This window comes from Oncorhynchus keta, chromosome 22 (assembly GCF_023373465.1).
Source record: "Oncorhynchus keta strain PuntledgeMale-10-30-2019 chromosome 22, Oket_V2, whole genome shotgun sequence".
Classification (NCBI taxonomy): Eukaryota; Metazoa; Chordata; class Actinopteri; order Salmoniformes; family Salmonidae; genus Oncorhynchus; species Oncorhynchus keta.
In genome coordinates, this window is record NC_068442.1 from 14,246,275 (window position 1) to 14,269,074 (window position 22,800).

General features: G+C 42.8%; 1 protein-coding gene across 3 annotated transcripts in view; it reads left to right on the top strand.

Annotated features, from left to right (window-relative positions):
* The window catches only part of LOC118401091 (synembryn-B-like), a 53,010-nt gene that overhangs the window by 17,724 nt on the left and 12,486 nt on the right, over positions 1 to 22,800 (top strand). For 2 of the 3 annotated variants that reach the window (XM_052474822.1, XM_035798308.2), the window contains 6 exons: positions 3,912 to 4,006; positions 4,672 to 4,822; positions 5,628 to 5,726; positions 12,616 to 12,760; positions 20,321 to 20,465; positions 21,000 to 21,119. In XM_052474822.1, the coding sequence (XP_052330782.1) occupies positions 3,912 to 4,006; positions 4,672 to 4,822; positions 5,628 to 5,726; positions 12,616 to 12,760; positions 20,321 to 20,465; positions 21,000 to 21,119 (755 nt within the window). The remainder of the gene's footprint in view (positions 1 to 3,911; positions 4,007 to 4,671; positions 4,823 to 5,627; positions 5,727 to 12,615; positions 12,761 to 20,320; positions 20,466 to 20,999; positions 21,120 to 22,800) is intronic. The other variant, XM_035798310.2, reaches the window with a different exon arrangement.

A 22,800-nucleotide genomic window follows, 5' to 3' on the forward strand; every position in this document is an offset into this window, starting at 1 on the left:
CGTTGATCAGAAAAGCCCTTTGTTCATCTCATGAGTCAATCCCACATGGTCATTTGCATTGAATGGAAAGCCTGTGCTCAGTGACTCACAGCTCTTCGGTCTGACTTCCACGTCCGGAAATCCCTAATTCCTCTCATTTTTCCTCAATCTCTCCATAGTTACAGTCCCTCCCTTTCTCATTTCTCTCTCTCTCTCTGTTAATGTTTTTTTATTTAAAAAACAACAACATTTTACCCCTGTATTGGCATAGTAAATGTTACCCAAATGATACAGGTTATGACCAATATCTTCCTATGTTTTCTTTTTTACATGACCTCCTCCCCTTTCCGGTTCATCCATAGCTAATTTTATCCTTCTTACCCCTACCTGCTTAGACCCTCCCCTCCTTTTGTTTGAAGCAATGAAATGCTTCCATAAGGATCAGTCTGTTGTACGTGGCCAATGTCAGACATTTAAGCGTGTTAACCCTGGACGGCATCCCTAGCCGCGTCCTCAGAGCATGCGCAGACCAGCTGGCTGGTGTGTTTACGGACATATTCGATCTCTCCCTATCCCAGTCTGCTGTCTCCACTTGCTTCAAGATGTCCACCATTGTTCCTCCACCCAAGAAAGCAAAGGTAACTGAACTAAATGACTATCGCCCCAAGGCACTCACTTCTGTCATCATGATGTGCTTTGAGAGGCTAGTCAAGGATCATATCACCTATCTACCTAACCTGACACCCTAGACCCACTTCAATTTGCTTACCGCCCCAATAGATCCACAGACGATGCAATTGCCATTGCACTGCACACTGCCTTATCCCATCTGGACAAGAGGAATACCTATATCAGAATGCTGTTCATTGACTATAGCTCACCCTTCAACACCATAGTACCCTCCAAGCTCATCATTAAGCTCGGGGCCCTGGGTCTGAACCCTGCCCTGTGTAACTGGGTCCTGGACTTCCTGACGGGCCTCTCCCAGGTGGCGAAGGTAGGAAACAACACCTTCACTTTGCTGATCCTCAACACAGGGGCCCCACAAGTGTGCGTGCTCAGCCCCCTCCTGTACTCCCTGTTCACCCATGACTGTGTGGCCAGGCACGCCTCCAACTCAATCATCAAGTTTGCAGACGACACAACAGTAGTAGGCCTGATTACCAACAATGTCAAGACAGTCTACAGGTAGGAGGTGAGGGAGCTGGCAAAGTGGGGCCAGGAAAATAACCTCTCTCTCAACGTCAACAAAACGAATGAGCTGATGGTGGAGTTCAGGAAACAGCAGAGGGAGCACTCCCCTATCCACATCGACATGACCGCAGTGGAGAAGGTGGAAAGCTTCAAGTTCCTCGGCATACACATCACTGACAATCTGAAATGGTCCACCCACACAGACAATGTGGTGAAGAAGGCGCCTCTTTAACCTCAGGAGGCTGAGTAAATTTGGCTTGGCCACAAAGACCCTCAGAAACTTTTACAGATGCACAATTGAGAGTATCCTGTTGGGCTGTTTCACCACCTGGTACCGCAACTGCAGGGCTCTCCAGAGGGTGGTACGGTCTACCGAACGCATCACTGGGGGCACACTGCCTGCACTCCAGGACACCTACAGCACCCAACGTCACAGGAATGCCAAAAAGGTCATCAAGGACATCAACCACCCGATCCACAGCCTGTTCACCCTGCTATCATTCAGAAGGCGAGGTCAGTACAGGTGCATCAAAGCTGGGGCCGAGAGACTGAAAAACAGCCTTTAAGTCAAGGCCATCAAACTGTTAAATAGCCATCACTAGCTGGGTACCACCCGGCTGCTCAACCTTTAGAGGCTACTGCCCTATATACACTGCTCAAAAAAATTAAGGGAACACTAAAATAACACATCCTAGATCTGAATGAATGAAATATTCTTATTAAATACTTCTTTACATAGTTGAATGTTGAACAAAATCACACAAATTATCAATGGAAATCAAATTTATCAAGTGGAAAACCACACTACAGGCTGATCCTACTTTGATGTAATGTCCTTAAAACAAGTCATAATGAGGCTCAGTAGTGTGTGTGGCCTCCACGTGCCTGTATGACCTCCCTACAACGCATGGGCATGCTCCTGATGAGGTAGCGGATGGTCTCCTGAGGGATCTCCTCCCAGACCTGGACTAAAGCATCCGCCAACTCCTGGACAGTCTGTGGTGCAATGTGGCATTGGTGGATGGAGCGAGACACAATGTCCCAGATGTGCTCAATTGGATTCAGGTCTGGGGAAAGGGCGGCCAGTCCATAGCATCAATGCCTTCCTCTTGCAGGAACTGCTGACACACTCCAGCCACATGAGGTCTAGCATTGTCTTGCATTAGGAGGAACCCAGGGCCAACCGCACCTGCATATGGTCTCACAAGGTGTCTGGGGATCTCATCTCGGTACCTAATGGCAGTCAGGCTACCTCTGGCGAGCACATGGAGGGCTGTGCGGCACCCCAAAGAAATGCCACCCCACACCATGACTGACCCACCGCCAAACCGGTCATGTTGGAGGATGTTGCAGGCAACAGAACGTTCTCCACGGCGTCTCCAGACTCTGTCACGTCTGTCACATGTGCTCAGTGTGAACCTGCTTTCATCTGTGAAGAGCACAGTGCGCCAGTGGTGAATTTGCCAATCTTGGTGTTCTCTGGCAAATGCCAAACGTCCCCCACCTTTGGACGTCGGGCCCTCATACTACCCTCATGGAGTCTGTTTCTCACCGTTTGAGCAGACACATGCACATTTGTGGCCTGCTGGAGGTCATTTTGCGGGGCTCTGGCAGTGCTCCTCCTGCTCCTCCTTGCACAAAGGCGGAGGTAGCGGTCCCGCTGCTGGGTTGTTGCCCTCCTACGGCCTCCTCCACGTCTCCTGATGTACTGGCCTGTCTCCTGGTAGCGCCTCCATGCTCTGGACACTACTCTGACAGACACAGCAAACCTTCTTGCCACAGCTCGCATTGATGTGCCATCCTGGATGAGCTGCACTACCTGAGCCACTTGTGTGGGTTGTAGACTCTGTCTCATGCTACCACTAGACTGAAAGCACCGCCAGCATTCAAAATTGGCCAAAACATCAGCCAGGAAGCATAGGAACTGAGACGTGGTCTGTGGTCACCACCTGCAGAACCACTCCTTTATTGGGGGTGTCTTGGTAATTGCCTATAATTTCCACCTGTTGTCTATTCCATTTGCACAACAGCATGTGAAATTTATTGTCAATCAGTGTTGCTTCCTAAGTGGACCGTTTGATTTCACAGAAGTGTGATTGACTTGGAGTTACATTGTGTTGTTTAAGTGTTCCCTTTATTTTTTTGAGCAGTGTACATAGACAATTAATCACTGGCCACTTTAATACTTTTTACAAACTGCTTTACTCACCCCCCCTAACCTGCTACTCTCTGTTTATCATATATGCGTAGTCACTTTAACTATACATTCATGTACATATTACCTCAATCAGCCTGACTAACCGGTGTCTGTATGTAGCCTCGCAACTTTTATAGCCTCACTACTGTATATAGCCTGTGTTTTTACTCATTTTATTTCTTTACTTACCTATTGTTCACCAAATACCTTTTTTTGCACTATTGGTTAGTCTGTAAGTAAGCATTTCACTGTAAGGTGAAATGTTGTATTCTGCGCACGTGACAAATAAACTTTGATTTGATACTGTATTCTATTCTACTGTATTTAGTCAATTCCACTCCGACATTGCTCGTCCTAATATTTATATATTTCTTAATTCCATTCTTTTACTTTTAGATTTGTGTATTTTTGTGAATTGTTAGATACTACTGCACTGTTGGAGCTAGGAACACAAGCATTTTGCTTCACCCGCAATAACGTCTGCTAAATATGTGTACGTGACCAATCAAATTTGATTTGATTTCCATCCTTCATTTGATAGGGTGGTGACCACCAGCTCCGCCTTGTCACCGCCATCATGCGCCATCTATTGATGCTTAAGACTCAGGCAGAGGACAAAACAGAGGAAGCACACAGGTTGGCAACCCTTCTCCTCACTGCTCTCCACACAACAGGGCAAAACTGCATCCTGAAAGTACACATTTATCGTTTGGTTTATGCTAATTAATCACCATCCAATAATCACTCTAGTCAACAGTGACAGCATCCAGCTCATGAGAAAGTTCAAACTTTAAGCCAAGACTGTTTTTAGAAGTCATACGACAGTATGTCTTTTCTGGACATCTCATTGATGCAAATTAACTACAAAGCTTTCTTTTGAAGGACATGCGAGAATGTAAAGAATGTGTCATGTAAAAGTGATTGATAATGCTCCCTGTGGTCCTAAAGATTATGTTGTTGTGTCCCTCTGGTCACGGGGTTAGCCCATTGTCCAAAATCCAAAGTTGACCTTAGGTCCTTGTCTGGTTAGACTGATGGAATGCCTTGTGGTCTTGACGCAAACACAACAATAAGAGGGATAACTACCCAACGTATCTTCATGCTAGATGAAAGTGCTTTTAACAAACAAGTAGTCTTTAAAAAGTATCATGATTGGTAGAAAACAATGACATGCATGTAGCCTATTCTTAAGAACGAAACCATATTTATTATGTGTTAATCCTTCCTACATGCTATAACCAATGACTTAACCACTGTCCTTTCTCCTTCTTTTTCCTCATGTCTTCCTTCTTCTCCTCCAGCCATGCCATCAACCTGCTGAGTAACCTGCCAGTGTCATGTCTGGATGTGCTGATTGACTTGCCGGTCCAGGGGGGCCAGGAGGAGTACAGCGGGAAGAACATGGACGCTGTGCAGGTGCTACTGGACTTTATGGAGAAGAGGATAGACAAGGTAAGAACTAGTGGACCAGAGACATTAAGCGAATCCTTCCACTTAAGTCAAATGTTTACTTAAAGTCACTTACATTTTCACTGAGGTAGCCTAGCGGTTAAGATCATTGGGCCAGTAACCGAAAGGTTGCTGGTTCAAATTCCCGAGCTGACTTGGTAAAAAATCTGTCTGTGCCCTTGTGCAAATCACTTAACCCTAATTGCTCCTGTAAGCCGCTCTGGAAAAGAGCGTCTGTTAAATAACTTAAATGTCTCTCGCTGATATCAATGCACATGTAAGTGAAAATTTGACTTCAGTGGAAGTTAGGATTCACCCCATTGTGTGTGTTTGAGATATTGGACTGCACAGAATCACTTCTCTACAAACCAAGACTTGCCGATTCTGCATCTTTCTTCAAACTGATTGCTTGATCTCCGTGGCTACTATTACAAACCATGCCAACACTTTTGCATTTCCTCTTGACCAACAAGTTAAATAAAACAATGTTTCAAGCCAAAGTAGAATTAACCTCAATGATGCAGTCCACCAGTGACTTCTCACCCGCCATTTAAGGAACTGACTATCTAACTGTTAGAGGCCATTCAGAAATTCATATGGCTGTTTATGTAGTAACGTCTGTCTACTGAACAAGCCAATGAAATGATGTGTAAATCCTGGCCATCCTATTAGAAGCTGTCCACACATAGACATTGAATTACTAATACATTCGTGAATAGTTATCTTGCTAATGGTCCACAAACCAACTGCTACAGTGCCTCTGTGGGCATGCCTGTCGTCACTCGCCTCATGTGTGTCTCATTCCAAGCAGGGTGCCAACTACAAAGAGGGGCTGACCCCAGTGCTCAGCCTGCTGACCGAGGGTTCCAGGTACCACAGGGAGATCCGCAGATACATCAAGACACAGGTAGTGGGCTGGAGCTAGAGGGGGCTTGAGCTTGAACATACACTTTAAGGGCATGTTCTAATCTATCCTATTCTTATACATAAAAAGTGATGCAAAATGAAGATCTTCAAAATTAGTGAAACTACTTAATCAGTGTGAAATAATCAAATCAAATTTATTTGTCACATACACATGGTTAGCAGATGTTAATGCGAGTGTAGCGAAATGCTTGTGCTTCTAGTTCTGACAATGCAGTAATAACCAACAAGTAATCTAACTAACAATTCCTAAACTACTGTCTTATACACAGTGTAAGGGGATAAATAATATGTACATAAGGATATATGAATGAGTGATGGTCCAGAGCAGCATAGGCAAGATACAGTAGATGGTATCGAGTACAGTATATACATATAAGATGAGTATGTAAACAAAGTGGCATAGTTAAAGTGACTAGTGATACATGTATTACATAAGGATGCAGTCGATGATATAGAGTACAGTATATACGTATGCATATGAGATGAATAATGTAGGGTAAGTAACATTATATATAAGGTAGCATTGTTTAAAGTGGCTAGTGATATATTTACATCATTCCCATCAATTCCCATTATTAAAGTGGCTGGAGTTGAGTCAGTGTCAGTGTGTTGGCAGCGGCCACTCAATGTTAGTGGTGGCTGTTTAACAGTCTGATGGCCTTGAGATAGAAGCTGTTTTTCAGTCTCTCGGTCCCAGCTTTGATGCACCTGTACTGACCTTGCCTTCTGGATGATAGCGGGGTGAACAGGCAGTGGCTCGGGTGGTTGATGTCCTTGATGATCTTTATGGCCTTCCTGTAACATCGGGTGGTGTAGGTGTCCTGGAGGGCAGGTAGTTTGCCCCCGGTGATGCGTTGTGCAGACCTCACTACCCTCTGGAGAGCCTTACGGTTGAGGGGCGGAGCAGTTGCCGTACCAGGCGGTGATACAGCCCGCCAGGATGCTCTCGATTGTGCATCTGTATAAGTTTGTGAGTGCTTTTGGTGACAAGCCGAAATTTCTTCAGCCTCCTGAGGTTGAAGAGGCGCTGCTGCGCCTTCTTCACGATGCTGTCTGTGTGAGTGGACCAATTCAGTTTGTCTGTGATGTGTATGCGGAGGAAATGACATTACATATATACAGAACAAAAATCTAAATGCAACATGTAAAGTGTTGGTTCCATGTTTCATGAGCTGAAATAAAAGATCCCAGAAATGTTCCATACACACAAAAAGCATATTTCTCTCAGATATTTTGCACAAATTTGTGTACATGCCTGTTATTGAGCACCTCTCCTTTGCCAAGATAATCCATCCACCTGACAGGTGTAGCATATCAAGAAGCTATCAAGAAACAGCATGATCATTACACAGGTGCACCTTGTGCTAAGGGCAATAAAAGGACACTCTAAAATGTGCACTTTAGTCACACAACTCAATGCCATAGATGTCTAAAGTTGAGGGAGTGTGCAATTGGCATGGTGACTGAAGGAATGTCCAACAGAGCTGTTGCCAGAGAATGTAATGTCATTTCTCTACCATCCATAAGCCGCCTCCAACGTTGTTTTATAGCAGTGGTTCCCAAACTTTTTATAGTCCCGTACCCCTTCAAACATACAACCTCCATCGCACTCTCAAATGTTTTTTTTATTGCCATCATTGTAAGTCTGCCACACACACACGATACCTTTATTAAACATAAGAATGAGTGTGAATTTTTGTCACAACCCGGCTCGGGGGAAGTGACAAGGAGCTCTTAAAGGACCAGGGCACAAATAATAATAATCAATAATTTTGCTCTTTATTTAGCCATCTTATATATAAAACATTATTTGTTCATCAGAAATTGTGAATAACTCACTACAGGTTAAATAGAAGGGTGTACTTGAAAGGGTGCACATAACTCTGCAATGTTGTACTGGAAAGAGTCTCAGCCTTAAATCATTTTCCACACACAGTCTGTGCCTGTATTTCATTTTCATGCTAGTGAGGGCTGAGAATCCACTCTCACATAGGTACAGTTGAAGTCGGAAGTTTACATACACTTAGGTTGGAGTCATTAAAACAAGTTTTTCTACCACTCCACATTTCTTGTTAACAAACTATAGTTTTGGCAAGTCGGTAAGAACATCTACTTTGTGCATGACACAAGTAATTTTTCCAACAATTGTTTACAGACAGATTATTTCATTTATAATTCACTGTATCACAATTCCAGTGGATCAGAAGTTTACATACACTAAGTTGACTGTGCCTTTAACTTCTTGCGTCGAGCCATCCCGGATCCGGGATCGTGACTACAGCCTCAAGCTTATTACCATAACGCAACGTTAACTATTCATGAAAATCGCAAATTAAATGAAATCAATATGCTAGCTCTCAAGCTTAGCCTTTTGTTAACAACACTGTCATCTCAGATTTTCAAAATATGCTTCTCAATCATAGCAAAACAAGCATTTGTGTAACAGTATTGATAACTAGCATAGCATTTAGCGTTAGCATTCAGCAGGCAACATTTTCACAAAAACCAGAAAAGCATTCAAATAAAATAATTTACTTTTGAAGAACTTCGGATGTTTTCAATGAGGAGACTCACAGTTAGATAGCAAATGTTCAGTTTTTCCTGAAATATTATTTGTTTAGGAGAAATCGCTCCGTTTTCTGCGTCACGTTTGGCTACCAAAAAAAATGGAAATTCAGTCATCAAAACGCCAAACATTTTTCCAAATTAACTCCATAATATCGACTGAAACATGGTAAACGTTGTTTAGAATCAATCCTCAAGGTGTTTTTCACATATCTCTTCGATGATATATCGTTCGTGGAAGTCTCCTCTCTCCCCTGAATCACATGGATGAATGAGTGCAGCTTGGAGATTACGCAGCAATTTTGACAAAGGACACCGGGCGGACACCTGGTAAATGTAGTCTCTTATGGCCAATCTTCCAATGATATGCCTACAAATACGTCACAATGCTGCAGACACCTTGGGCAAACGGCAGAACGTGTAGGCTCGTTCAGGGCGCATTCACAGCCATATAAGGAGACATTGGAAAACGGAGCCTCAAATTCTGCTCATTTCCTGTTTGAAGTGTCATCTTGGTTTCGCCTGTAGCATCAGTTCTGTGGCACTCACAGATAATATCTTTGCCGTTTTCGAAACGTCAGTGTTTTCTTTCCAAAGCTGTCAATTATATGCATAGTCGAGCATCTTTTTGTGACAAAATATTGCGCTTAAAACGGGCACGTTTTTTTATCCAATAATGAGATAGCACCCCCATAGCTTCAACAGGTTAAACAGCTTGGAACATTTCAGAAAATGTCATGGCTTTAAAAGCTTCTGATAGGCTAATTGACATAATGTGAGTCAATTGGAGGTGTACCTGTGGATGTATTTCAAGGCCTACCTTCAAACTCAGTGCCTCTTTGCTTGACATCATGGGAAAATCAAAAGAAATCAGCCAAGACCTCAGAAAATAAATTGTAGACCTTCACAAGTCAGGTTCATCCTTGGTAGCAATTTCCAAACGCCTGAAGGTACCACGTTCATCTGTACAAACAATAGAACGCAAGTATAAACACCATAGGACCACGCAGCCGTCATACCGCTCAGGAAGGAGACACATTCTGTCTCCTAGAAATTAATGTACTTTGGTGGGAAAAGTGCAAATCAATCCCAGAACAACAGCAAAGGACCTTGTGAAGATGCTGGAGGAAACAGGTACAAAAGTATATTTTTCCACAGTAAAACGAGTCCCATATCGACAACCTGAAAGGCCACTCAGCAAGGAAGAAGCCACTGTTCCAAAACCGCCATAAAAATCCAGAGTACGGTTTGCAACTGCACATGGGGACAAAGATTGTACTTTTTGGATAAATGTCCTCTGGTCTGATGAAATAAAAATAGAACTGTTTGGCCATAATGACCATCGTTATGTTTTGAGGAAAAAGGGGGAGACTTGCAAGACGCAGAACACCATCCCAACCTTGAAGCACAGGGGTGGCAGCATCATGTTGTGGGGGAGCTTTGCTGCAGGAGGAACTGGTGCACTTCACAAAATAGACAATTATGTGGATATATTCAAGCAACATCTCAAGACATCAGTCAGGAAGTTAAAGCTGGAGCAAGGAGACCTACAAACCTGACTCAGTTACACCAGCTCTGTCAGGAGGAATGGGACAAAATTCACCCAACTTATTGTGGAAGGCTACCCAAAACGTTTGGCCCAAGTTAAACAATTCAAAGGCAATGCTACCAAATACTAATTGAGTGTGTGTAAACTTCTGACCCACTGGGAGTGTGATGAAAGAAATAAAAGCTGAAAGAAATAATTCTCTACTATTATTCTGACATTTCACATTCTTAAAATAAAGTGGTGATCCTAACTGACCTAAGACAGGGAATTTGTAGGATTAAATGTCAGGAATTGTGGAAAAACTGAGCTTAAATGTATTTGGCTAAGGTGTATGTAAACTTCCGACTTCAACTGTACCAGGAGCCGTGCCAGGCCCGCCACGTCTGTTGACTCATCCAGCTGTAACGCATAGAATTCACTGGCTTGTATGCAAAGCAGTAATTGTTTTAAAACATCTCCTGTCATGTCACTGATGTGCTGTGAAACAGTGTTGTTTGATGAAGTCATTGTCTGTATAGGTTTTTTTTTGTGCCTTTTCCCCCAGCATTGTCCCAGCCATATTCGCGGCAGCAGGAAGAATTAAGTCCTTCACAATAGTATGGGGCTTGCCTGTCATAGCAACTCAGTAGCTAACCAAAACGATGCTTCTAGCCCCTTCTTATTAATGGTATGTGTTGCTTTTATACATGTCTTACTACTCGATAGTCGTCTTAATTCTCGCTCAAACTCGTGGCTTATTTTTCAAATTGACATGTTTTGCTTCTAAATGTCTGTGCAAGAGTGAAGATGTCATTGAGTTGTGAGATAATACTTTTGCACATATAACACACTGGGGCTGAGGCAAGGCACTACTCCTAATATAAGTGAACCCCAAATCAATGTCGTTCTCATTATATTTGTGCCTCTTCGATGGTCCAATGTCCCTGTCTGTTGTTCAGTGCTTTCCCGGGTAAGGGGGCAGTAGCTCTTCGGCTGCGTCAGAATCACAACTGTCAGTGTCGATGCTAGCTGGGCTAACAACAAATGTAGAATTACTGATTCTAGCATTGGATGTGCTCGTGGAAGCAGAACAACTTGTGTCGTCGACAGGTGTAGTACTGCTTGTAGTAGCAGTACTACCAGTAGAGCTGGTATGTGTCTCTATGGACGTGTGCCTTACTTTTTTTTCTCTATTTTCGAGCAAACGGAATGAGCAACAGCTCCGTTTGGCTACATACTTACAGTTAGGGGATTTCCTGCGAGAAAGTAACGGTTACTGTGATTGGATGTTAATTATTTGACTAGGCTACCTGTATTTGACATTGTTGTTATTTCGCTGAACACTATATGGTTTCATTTTATTTTTGTCAATGAAACGTGGCTGCTGGAGAACAAAAAAAACATCACTTAAATGTATAGGCCCATTGGAAAATCGAAATGGACTATTTTAAAATGTGAATCACATTTTTATTTGGCATACCCCCGACGGCATTGCGCATACCCCAGTTTGGGAATAGCGGTATTATAGAATTTGGCAGTACGTCCAACCTCACATCCGCAGACCACGTATAACCAAGCCAGGCCAGGACCTCCACATCCGGCTTCTTCACCTGCGGGATCGTCTGAGACCAGCCACCCGGACAGCTGATTAAAAAGTGGGTTTGCACAACCGAATAATTTCTGCACAAACTTTCAGAAACTGTCTCAGGGAAGCTCATCTGTCTGCTCGTCGTCCTCACCAGGTTCTTGACCTGACTGTAGTTTGGCATCGTAACTGACTACAGTGGGCAACAAATGCTCACCTTCAATGGCCACTGGCATGCTGGTGAAGTGTGCTTTTCTTGGATGAATCCCGTTTTCAACTGTACCGGGCAGATGGTAGACGGTGTGTTTGGTGTCATGTGGGCGAGCTGTTTGCTGATATCAATATTGTGAACAGAGAGCGCCCCACGGTGGAGGTGGGGTTATAGTATGGGCAGGCATAAGCTATGGACAACTAACACAATTGCATTTTATCAAAGGCAAATTGAATGCACAGCGATACAAGAGCCTGAGGCCATTGTCGTGCCATTCATCTACTGCCATCACCTCATACAGTATTTCAGTATGATAATGCACAGCCCCATGTCACAAGGATCTGTACATAATTCCTGGAAACTGTAAATGTCCTAGTTCTTCCATGGCCTGCATATTCATCAGACATATCACCCATTGAGCCTGTTTGGGATGCTCTGGATTGACGTGCATGACATCGTGTTCCAGTTCCCTCCAATATCCAGCAACTTCGCACAGCCTTTGAAGAGAAATGTGACAACATTCCATGGGCCACAATCAACAGACTGATCAACTTTATGCGAAAGAGATGTGTCGCGCTGCATGAGGCAAATGTTGGTCACACCAGATACTGACTGGTTTCCTGATCCATGTCCCTACCTTTTTTTTAAAGGTATATGTGACCAACAGATGCATATCTGTATTCCCAGTCATGTGAAATCCATAGATTAGGGCCTAATGAATTTATTTCAATTAATTGATATCCTTATATGAACTGTAGCTCAGTGAAATTGTTGCATTTCTATTTTTGTTCTGTGTATTTATTTCACATATTTTACAACATCATCTTATAAAATCTGTCTAGATTACTTTTCTTCTAACATATCCTCCAGCAGTGGCAGATGGATCATTAGCTGGCCTGATCACTCAGTTCACTAGTCTAGTATACTACAGTGTTAATTTTCACTGTGACTCTGCCCCCGTTGGCTGTATTTGTCTCCAGGTGCTGCCCCCGCTGAAGGAGGTCAAGGTCAGGCCGGAGATAGGGTCCACCGTTAGGAACAAGCTGGTGCGCCTCATGACCCACGTGGACATGGGCGTGAAGCAGAGCGCTGCAGAGTTCCTCTTCGTCCTCTGCAAAGAGAGTGGTGAGAGAGAGAGACACTGGGAAGTCTGTATGATAGGGATGTGCATGGTTATTCGAATAGCCGAACGGACGTTAGTATTCGAATACTTGTGTGTGTTCATTTTTGCAGAATAAAGAATATATAATTATGATTTACCCATTTTACCACTGAAAATGTTTTTTCTAAATTAAAATATTCATTTTACATACAGGGATATACCATGACATTTTAAAATTAATAATTTATATTTTTAGGACTTGCACACCGTAAATGTGTAGCTTGTTGTTTATGTTGGCCAATCAAAGCGGCAAAGATGCTTAATGCGTAGCAAGTGGAGTGACGGTTCACTTAATGCAATGCATGATGGAATAAAATAACAGAATTAAAAGTTTTGCAAAAATGAGAAGGACTAGGCTACAACAATTAACCAACTGTTGTTTTAACTGAATGGGGTGGCGGAGAAAGTGCAGCATGTGGCCTCAATTATCCTGGCTAGCGATAGTTGGCTATCCTGGCTAGCGATAGTTGGCTATCCTGGCTAGCGATAGTTGGCCATCCTGGCTAGCGATAGTTGGCCATCCTGGCTAGCGATAGCTGGCTATCCTGGCTAGCTATAGCTGGCTATCCTGGCTAGCTATAGCTGGCTATCCTGGCTAAAAATATCTTCTTCACCCCCCAAGTTTGATGTCTGTGCCCCTGTGGAAATATAATTAGCATAATAAAAAAAAATGCAAATCTGTCAGTTTAAGCTAGAGATGTTTATGTTTTTATATCTGATGCGGTGTCTGTCAGACCATGGACATCCCACAAATTGGTCTTCTCACAAAATTGTATGTAGGGTCCGAACGGTTTGGCCTATAAACTATTATGATGACTCTATGGGAAGGTGAGACGTACATGTCAGTTGTTATGCTCTAGGACGCCTACAGGCCTCATCTGAATGTCCCCTGGTACCAGTTGAAAAAAATGAATGGAAGTATACAGTACCAGTCAAAAGTTTGGACACACTTACTCATTAAAGGGTTTTCTTTATTTTTACTATTTTCTACATTGTAGAATAATAGTGAAGACATCAAAACTATGAAATATCACATGGAATCATGTAGTAACCAAAAAAGTGTTAAACAAATCCAAATATATTTGAGATTGTTCAAAGTAGCCACCCTTTGCCTTTGACAGCTTTGCACACTCTTGACATTCTTTCAAGCAGCTTCATAAGGTCACCTGGAATGCATTTCAATTAACAGATGTGCCTTGTTAATTTGTGGAATTTCTTTCCTTAATGCATTTGAACCAATCAGTTGTGTTGTGACAAGGTAGGGGTGTATACAGGAGATATAACTATTTGGTAAAAGACCAAGTCCATATTATGGCAAGAACAGCTCAAATGTGATCCGTTTCAGGAAACTATGTATATGTCGTGGGTCACTATTTAACAGGAGAGTTGTATGAACGTTAAATGTTTTTATTTTTATCAAAATGCATTTTTTTTGCCATAAATGCCTTTTCGAAATTGTGAACTTTCATGGGCCTTAATAACAAACACGTATGCCATCTGTAAATACTAATAAATTTGTTAATTTACGAGCCTAGTTGGTTTAGCCAAAGAAAAAGTGAGCAACCTTCCCACTAGCCATGATTGGCTGAGATGAGTGGGCTGGACATGCCGAGAGATGTGTTTGGATTGATCTGCCATATAGCATGCTTTTATCTATTTGAGCTGGTCAGTATGTCTAGGTAATCCTGTCTAACACGGCTTTAAAAAAAAAATGTGTATCTTGTATTAAAACTGCATAAGTGTTGCTCACCACTTTCTGGAGGACTGAAGTCAGTGGAATTTGAGTATGATAGCTAAGGAGATGGAGACAATGCCTGTCTCCGGATTACATCTTAAAACGAAGGGCAACGATGGCATCTGACAGGAGACGCGTCCAACCATGAATGATAAGATAGTCTAGCTAGCTACGTTTTCAGACATTACACGTTTCTAATTTTAACAGACATTTTTCTGGCTAGCTATAGCCTAATGTTAGCTAGCTAACATTGAACCTGGTTGGTTAGCTACCTACAGATTCATGCAGGGTAGTGACGCCATGAGTTGCGATTAGGGTTCATTGTTTACCTAGCTAGCTATGTAATGTTAGCTGGCTGGCTAGATAGCTAGCTAATGTTATGTGTATGACCTTATTATTCATATCTCAGAGCCATTTACTTAGCTAGCTATAGACTAATGTTAGCTAACTAACATTGAACCTGGTTGGTTAGCTACCTGCAGATTCATGCAGGGTAATAACGTCATGAGTAGGGATTATGGTTAATTGTTTACCAAGCTAGCTTTCTAGCTACACGTCTTAATAAAAGACTTCACTATGCAAGTAACTATTTCGGGTGTGTTCGTAAATTCAGTCTGGCCATCTACTCCAATTTCAGAGCACTCTAGTCTTGAGTGTGGCAGAGAGTGTTGAATATCTGATGAATTTACAAATGCTCAACACCCGTTGAAATTGGCCGGTGTCAGTAAACGTCAGCAAAAAAGTGTAGTTAAATTGTTGCCAGCAGCACAGTGACGGTCACCAGTGCTCTGGATAACATGAAAACAGCCTAACCAGCTCTGCTAGGGCGAGTAAAATGGTCAGAGTGGGGTGTTCTCTCGTGATGTGTCTGGAAGTAGCTCGCAAGCTAGCCAATGTTAGCCAGTTCGCTTGGGTGCTCGACCTCTGTTGTGAGGTCAGAATGTCCGGATCAACGCGAAACGGTCTGAAGAACGGACAATCTGACAGCACAGTTGTAGTCACCAACACTCTGGAAAACATAACAGCCTAACCAGCTCTGCTAGGGTGAATAATGTTCAGTGAGCTGTTCTCTCTCACTTAGATGTCTGGAAGTAACTAGCAAGTTAGCTTGGATGCTTGACTGCTGTTGTTAGTACATTCGGATCCACCCTTAAAGAGATGAGTGGGGGAAAAGCTTAAGAGGGTGTGAATGATGCTAAATGGGTGTAGCCAAAGAAGGGTTCTCCAATAGTAGGACCAAAACATTCAAAGGCCATTTTCTCAAAAGTGAATTTAAAAGTTAATCAACTTTCAAAGCAGAATAACTTTCCCATTGTTCCTCAACTGTAGTGTATGATTAGAGGTCGACCAATTATGATTTTTCAACGCCGATACCGATTATTGGAGGGCCAAAGAAAAGCCGATACCGATTCATTTATTTGTAATAATGACAATTACAACAATACTGAATGAACACTTATTTTAGCTTAATATAATACATCAATAAAAATCCATTTAGCCTCAAATAAATTATGAAACATGTTCAATTTGGTTTAAATAATGCAAAAACAAAGTGTTGGAGAAGTAAAAGTGCAATATGTGCCATGAGTTCCTTGCTCAGAACATGAGAACATATGAAAGTTGGTGGTTCCTTTTAACATGAGACTTCAATATTCCAAGGTAAGAGGTTTTAGGTTGGATTTAATATAGTATTTATAGGATTATTTCTCTCTATACCATTTGTATTTCATTAACCTTTGACTATTGGATGTCCTTATAGGCACTTTAGTATTGCCAGTGTAACAGTATAGCTTCTGTCCCTCTCCTCGCGCCTACCTGGGCTCGAACCAGGAACACATCGACAACAGCCACACTCGAAGCAGCGTTACGCATCGCTCCACAAAAGCCGCGGCCCTTGCAGAGCAAGGGGAATAACTAGTCCAAGTCTCAGAGCGAGTGACGTTTGAAACGCTATTAGCGCGCACCCCGCTAACTAGCTAGCCATTTGACATCGGTTACACCAGCCATTAGGGCCAGGCGGCCCAAACTGTTGCATATACCCTGACTGCGTGCAATGAACGCAAGAGAAGTGACACAATTTCACCTGGTTAATATGGCCTACTAACCTGGATTTCTTTTAGCTAAATATGCAGGTTTAAAAAAAATATACTTCTGTGTATTGATTTTAAGAAAGGCATTGGTGTTTATGGTTAGGTACAGTTGTGCAACGATTGTGCTTTTTCGCAAATGCGCTTTTGTTAAATCATCCCCCAGCATTGCATCGATTATATGCAATGCAGGACACGCTAGATAAACTAGTAATATCATCAACCATGTGTAGTTAACTAGTGATTATGATGTTTAATGCTAGCTAGCAACTTACCTTGGTTTCTACTGCATTTGCGTAACAGGCAGGCTCCTCGTGGAGTGCAATGAGAGGCAGGTGGTTAGAGCGTTGGACTAGTTAACCGTAATGTTGCAAGATTGAATCCCAGAGCTGACAAGGTAAAAATCTGTCGTTCTGCCCCTGAACAAGGCAGTTGACCCACCGTTCCTAGGCCGTCATTGAAAATAAGATTGTGTTCTTAACTGACTTGCCTAGTTAAATAAAGGTGTAAAAGAAAAAGACAAATCGGCAAAATCGGTGTCCAAAAAAACAGATTTCCGATTCTTATGAAAACTTAATTAATTGGCCATTCCGATTAATCGGTCGACCTCTATGTATGATATACCATTTTGTAGCTCTGAGTCTCTACTTTTATCCAATGTTAAAAAAAAACACAATTTCAAATTAACCGATTTTGAGCCGGTCGTGCACAAATAAGCAGAGAAATGACAGTCCATCATTACTTTAAGACATGAAGGTCAGTCAATACGGAAAATTTCAAGAACTTTGTGTTTCTTCAAGTGCAGTTGCAAAAACCATCAAGTGCTATGATGAAACTGGCTCTCATGAGGACCGCCACAGGAAAGGAAGACCCAGAGTTACCTCTGCTGCAGAGGATAAGTTCATGAGAGTGTCCAGCCTCAGAAATTGCAGCCCAAATAAATGCTTTACAGAGTTCAAGTAACAGACACATCTCAACACCAACTGTTCAGAGGAGACTGTGTGAATCAGGCCTTCATGGTCGAATTGCTGCAAAGAAACCACTACTAAAGGACATCAATAAGAAGAAGTGACTTGCTTGGCCCAAGAAACACGAGCAATGGACATTAGACCGGTGGAAATCTGTCCTTTTGGTCTGGAGTCAAAATTCTAGATTTTTGGTTCGAACCGCTGTCTCTTTGTGAGACGCAGAGTAGGTGAATGGATGATCTCCATGTGTGGTTCCCACCGTGAAGCATGGAGGAGTGCTTGTGTAGAGGTGCTTTGCTGGTGACATTGTCTGTGATTTATTTCGAATTCAATTCACACTTAACCAGCATTGCTACCACAGCATTCTGCAGCAAGATGCCATTCCATCTGGTTTGTGCTTAGTCCCACTCTCATTTGATTTTCAACAGGACAATGACCCAATAAGGGCTATTTGACCAAGAAGGAGAGGGATGGAGTGCTGTATCAGATGACCTGACCTCCACAATCACCCGACCTCAACCCAATTGAGATGGTTTGGGATGAGTTGGACCGCAGAGTAAAGGAAAAGCAGCCAACAAGTGCACAGCATATGTGGGAACTCCTTCAAAACGGTTGGAAAAGTGTTCCAGGTGAAGCTGGTTGAGAGAATGCCAAGAGTGTGCAAAACTGTCAAGGCAACGAGTGGCTACTTTGAATAATCTCAAATCTAATCCAATATTTTTTGGTTACTACATTATTCCATATGTTTTTATATTGTTTTAATGTCTTCAACATTATTCTACAATGTAAAAATAAAGAAAACCCCTTGAATGAGTAGGTGTTCTAACTTTTGACTGATACTGTGGAGACTGTTTAGTGCCAGAAATAAGGGGTTACAGATATGTAACAAAAAAAACTATAATTAATAACATTTTTCCTGATCTTTCTTATCTCTCAGATGTACAGGCAATTCAAAAATTATTCAGACCCTTTGATTATGTTATGTTACAGCCTTATTCTAAAATGGATTAGATTGTTTTTTCCCCCAGCTCAATCTACACACAATATCCCATAATGACAAAGCAAAAACAGATTTTTCTATTTTTTTGCAAATGTATTCAAAACTCATATCACATTTGCATATGTATGCAGATCCTTTTCTTTTTGTTGAAGTCCCTTTGGCAGTGATTTCAGCCTTGAGTCTTCTTGGGTATGACACTACAAGCTTGGCACACCTATATTTGGGGAGTGTCTCCCATTCTTCTCTGCAGATCCTCTCAAGCTCTGTCAGGTTGGATGGGGATTGTCACTGCACAGCTAGTTCAGGTCTTTCCAGAGATGTTTGATCAGATTCAAGTCCGGACTCTGGCAGGGCCACTCAAGGATATTCAGAGACTTGTCCCGAAGCCACTCCTGTGTTGTCTTGGCTGTGTGCTTAGGGTCATTTTCCTATTGGAATGTGAACCTTTGCCCCAGTCTGAGATCCTGAGTGCTCTGGAGCAGGTTTTCATCAAGGATCTCTGTCTGTACTTTACTCTGTTCATCTTTTCTCGTTCCTGACTAGTGTCCCTGATGCTGAAAAACATCCCTACAATATGATGATGATGCCACCACTATGCTTCACCTTAGGGATGGTGCCAAGTTTCCTCCAGACGTGATGCTTGGCATTCAGGCCAAAGAGTTCAATCTTGGTTTCATCAGACCAGAGAATATTTTTTCTCATGGTCCGAGAGTCCTTTAGGTGCCTTTTGGCAAACTCCAAGTGGTCTGTCGTGCCTTTTACTGAAAGTGGCTTCCATCTGGCCGCTACATTTGGTGGTGGGTTGCAGAGATTTCTGTCCTTCTGGAAGGTTCTCCCATCTCCACAGAAGAACTCTGAAGCTCTGTCAGTGATCATTGGGTTCTTGGTCACCTCCCTGACTAAGGCCCTTCTCCGCTGATTGCTCAGTTTGGCCGGGCAGCCAGCTCTAGGAAGTCTTGGTGTTTCTAAACTTCTTCCATTTAAGAATGATGGAGACCACTGTGTTCTTGGGGACCTTGAATGCTGCATAAATGTTTTTGTACGCTTCCCCAGATCTGTGCCTCGACACTTTCCTGTCCTGGAGCACTACGTACAAGTCCTTCAACCTCGTGGCTTAGTGCTTGCCAGAGCAAAACCGTCAACTGTGGGACCTTCTGTAAACAGTTGTGTGCCTTTCCAAATTATGTCCAATCAATTGAATTTACCACAGGTGGACTCCAATCAAGTTGTAGAAACATCAAGGATAATCAATAGAAACAGGATGCACCTGAGCTCAATTTCGAGTCTCATTGCAAAGGATCTGAATACTTATATAAATACAGTATTTAAAAAATATATATATTTGTTTTAACTGGCAAAAAGTTTTAGGGGAATTTTTATTTATTTAATCTGTTTTAGAATAAGGCTGTAAGGCAAAAAAAATGGAAAAATGTGAGGGGTCTGAATCCACAGACACTTCAGTCCAACCCCAAAAAATCAAAAGGAATTTTGTTCTGTTGTTCCATGTAGTGAATGTGTTTCTATGGGCTAATGTCAGTAAGGCTTCAAGGGGTCTAAAATCTAAATCAAATACCAAAATTATCCTTGTTATGTCTGTCTTTAAGCGGTTTTTCGAATATCCAACAAAAATGTATGACACTATTCGAATAGTGAAATGATTTCAAACCCCCATCCCTACATAAAGTACAGTTGTCCATGGTGTTGTACTGATTTCTCCCCCTCTAATCCTCCAGTGGACCACCTGTTGAAGTACACTGGGTATGGTAATGCAGCAGGACTCCTGGTGGCTCGAGGCCTGCTGGCAGGGGGGCGAGGAGAGACTCTGTACTCAGACGACGAAGACTCGGACACCGAAGAGTACAAATCGGCTAAACCTTTGTGAGTAGGCAGAAGCTTTGAATACATGACCATAGACACACATGCCTTGCTTTGAATTTCTAAATGTTTGGATTAAATGTTGTGTTTGCTTTAGGGTGTATCATGGGAGTGCCACAACATTTATTTAACTACAACAGAATCCATTGGGCCAAGGGGTGTTTCATCAATCACTTTTACGTGACACCACTTAAGTGCCACTCTAGTGGCCAGGGCTGTTCTATGTTGGTTCTGGAGTGCCGAAACACTTCTGGCTTTCACCCTCTCCTTCTTAAAAGGGACTTAATTCAGACCTGGGACACCAGGTGAGTGCCATTATCTACCAGGTATTAACAAAAAACAGAAGTGTTTTGGCCTTCCAGAATTGAACAGCCCTGCGTTCTAGCCAAACATTCAGGACAGTCAAGCATTGGGTCATTTTCACCATCATTATTAGGCTGTCATTGTAAATAAGAATTTGTTCTTAACTGACTTCCCTAGTTAAATAAATGTTACACACATTACGTCTTCTCTCTGTCCTATCTCTGTCTGTCTCAGCATCAACCCCATCACGGGTCACGTGGAGGAGCCCATGCCTAACCCCATCGAAGACATGACTGAGGAGCAGAAAGAGTACGAGGCCCAGAAATTGGTCAACATGTTTGACAAGTTGTCAAGGTAAACCAACCACCACACAGCCTCATCATGTATGAATGCAACAACAACTGTGTTTGCCAGCAGTGTTTCTATTCATTGTAACCCTCAATGCCAGATTATTAACCTTTCTGAATTATATAGCTTTGTATCCTGTTTGAATGATTCCCTATGGCTTATTATTTGTCCCCCTGAACGTCTGCTGTCTTCATTCATACTGGCCTTTCCTTAGCAAGCAGAACCTAGCGCTACTCAAGAGAATGATGTGGATGCGAGGCTGAGTGACACTGAGCGTGCTCCCTGCCAACCAGTTCATTTGAGGAAGAATCTCCTGCCGTTAGCCCCGGTGCTCAATTAGGCCCCGGCCATACCACCTCGGCTGCCGCTGCATTCAGCTGGAGTCAATGGAAGCTGCCGCTGTTGGCGTGCCGCTGCTGCATCATTACCAGAACGCCATTAATTAGCGTCCTAATTGGCCCACACAGTGGGGTCGGAAGCCCTCGGCTCCTTTCTACTCCTTTATGTGGTACTTTATGTCAGGGTTTTTAATAACATGTCTACTTCCCTTTATTCACCTTTCTCTTCATTCAGCCCACGAGCCAAACATTGTACGCTAACTGACAGGGGAGTAGGACTGAGACATAGGCACAATTAGAAAGAAGAGGCATTGGTTTTGGGGTGGAGGGGTGACTATGTTTACATACACAAGAAAAGCTGACGTTGTCATTGTTCAGCCACAGAGTCGTAATGAGACGCGTGTGCCTGTCTACAAGAGGTTGATTCCTTTCCTCTGAAGCCAGATCCTCCTCCTCCTGTATCCCTCCAGCTCTCTATTCTGCTGTGTCGGTCAGTGTCAAGTAGACATGTCAAAAGGGAGAGGGTGATGACACAGGTTTTATCCCAAATGGCACCCTATTCCCTACATAGTGCAGTACTTTTCACCAGAGCTGGGACTATATAGGGAATAGGGTGCCATTTGTGATGCAACCACAGTCACCAGCTGCTGCAACCACAGTCACCAGCTGCTGCCTTTCCTATCCAACATGCCACGATGGGCTCTCAGGAGATGGCTCAGGGCCCTGCAAGAATGTGCTTCCCCTCGCAGCTTACCTGCTCCTCCAATTAGCACATGCTCTGAATCTGACCCCCTACACAAACCATATCTGATTGCCTGGGTCCTCAGATCCTGCAGAGTGGGGAACAGGACACGATGCACCATGGGATTAATTGGTAGAACGGACTACAATGTAGAAGTGTTTCTCTTCTCTTTTTCTTTCTCCTCTCTCATTATCTTGTTTTTCACCCTGTTAGAACTTATTATATCTTTATAAAGCCCATCTCTGGTTGATGTGATTGGGATTGGCTTGGGACAGGTGGATGGATGGCTGAATGGCACTCTCTGTCTGGAGATACTGAAGTGTCCTGAAGGAGGCTAAACCTCAAAAAATGTATCTTTCAACAACACTGACCCCATAACCGTCAACCTGCCATCTTTCCGCCATAGCCTGCCATATACAGTACACAATCAATGTCTCACTAAAAATCCTTCTTTCACCTGTTTCCTCCCCTTCATCTACATTGATTGAAGTGGATTTGACAGGTGATTTAACATAGCATTCACCTGGTCAGTCTATGTCACGGAAAGAGCAAGTGTTTCTAATATTTTTTGGTCTTGGTTATTGTTGATGGTTTCATTACACATTAG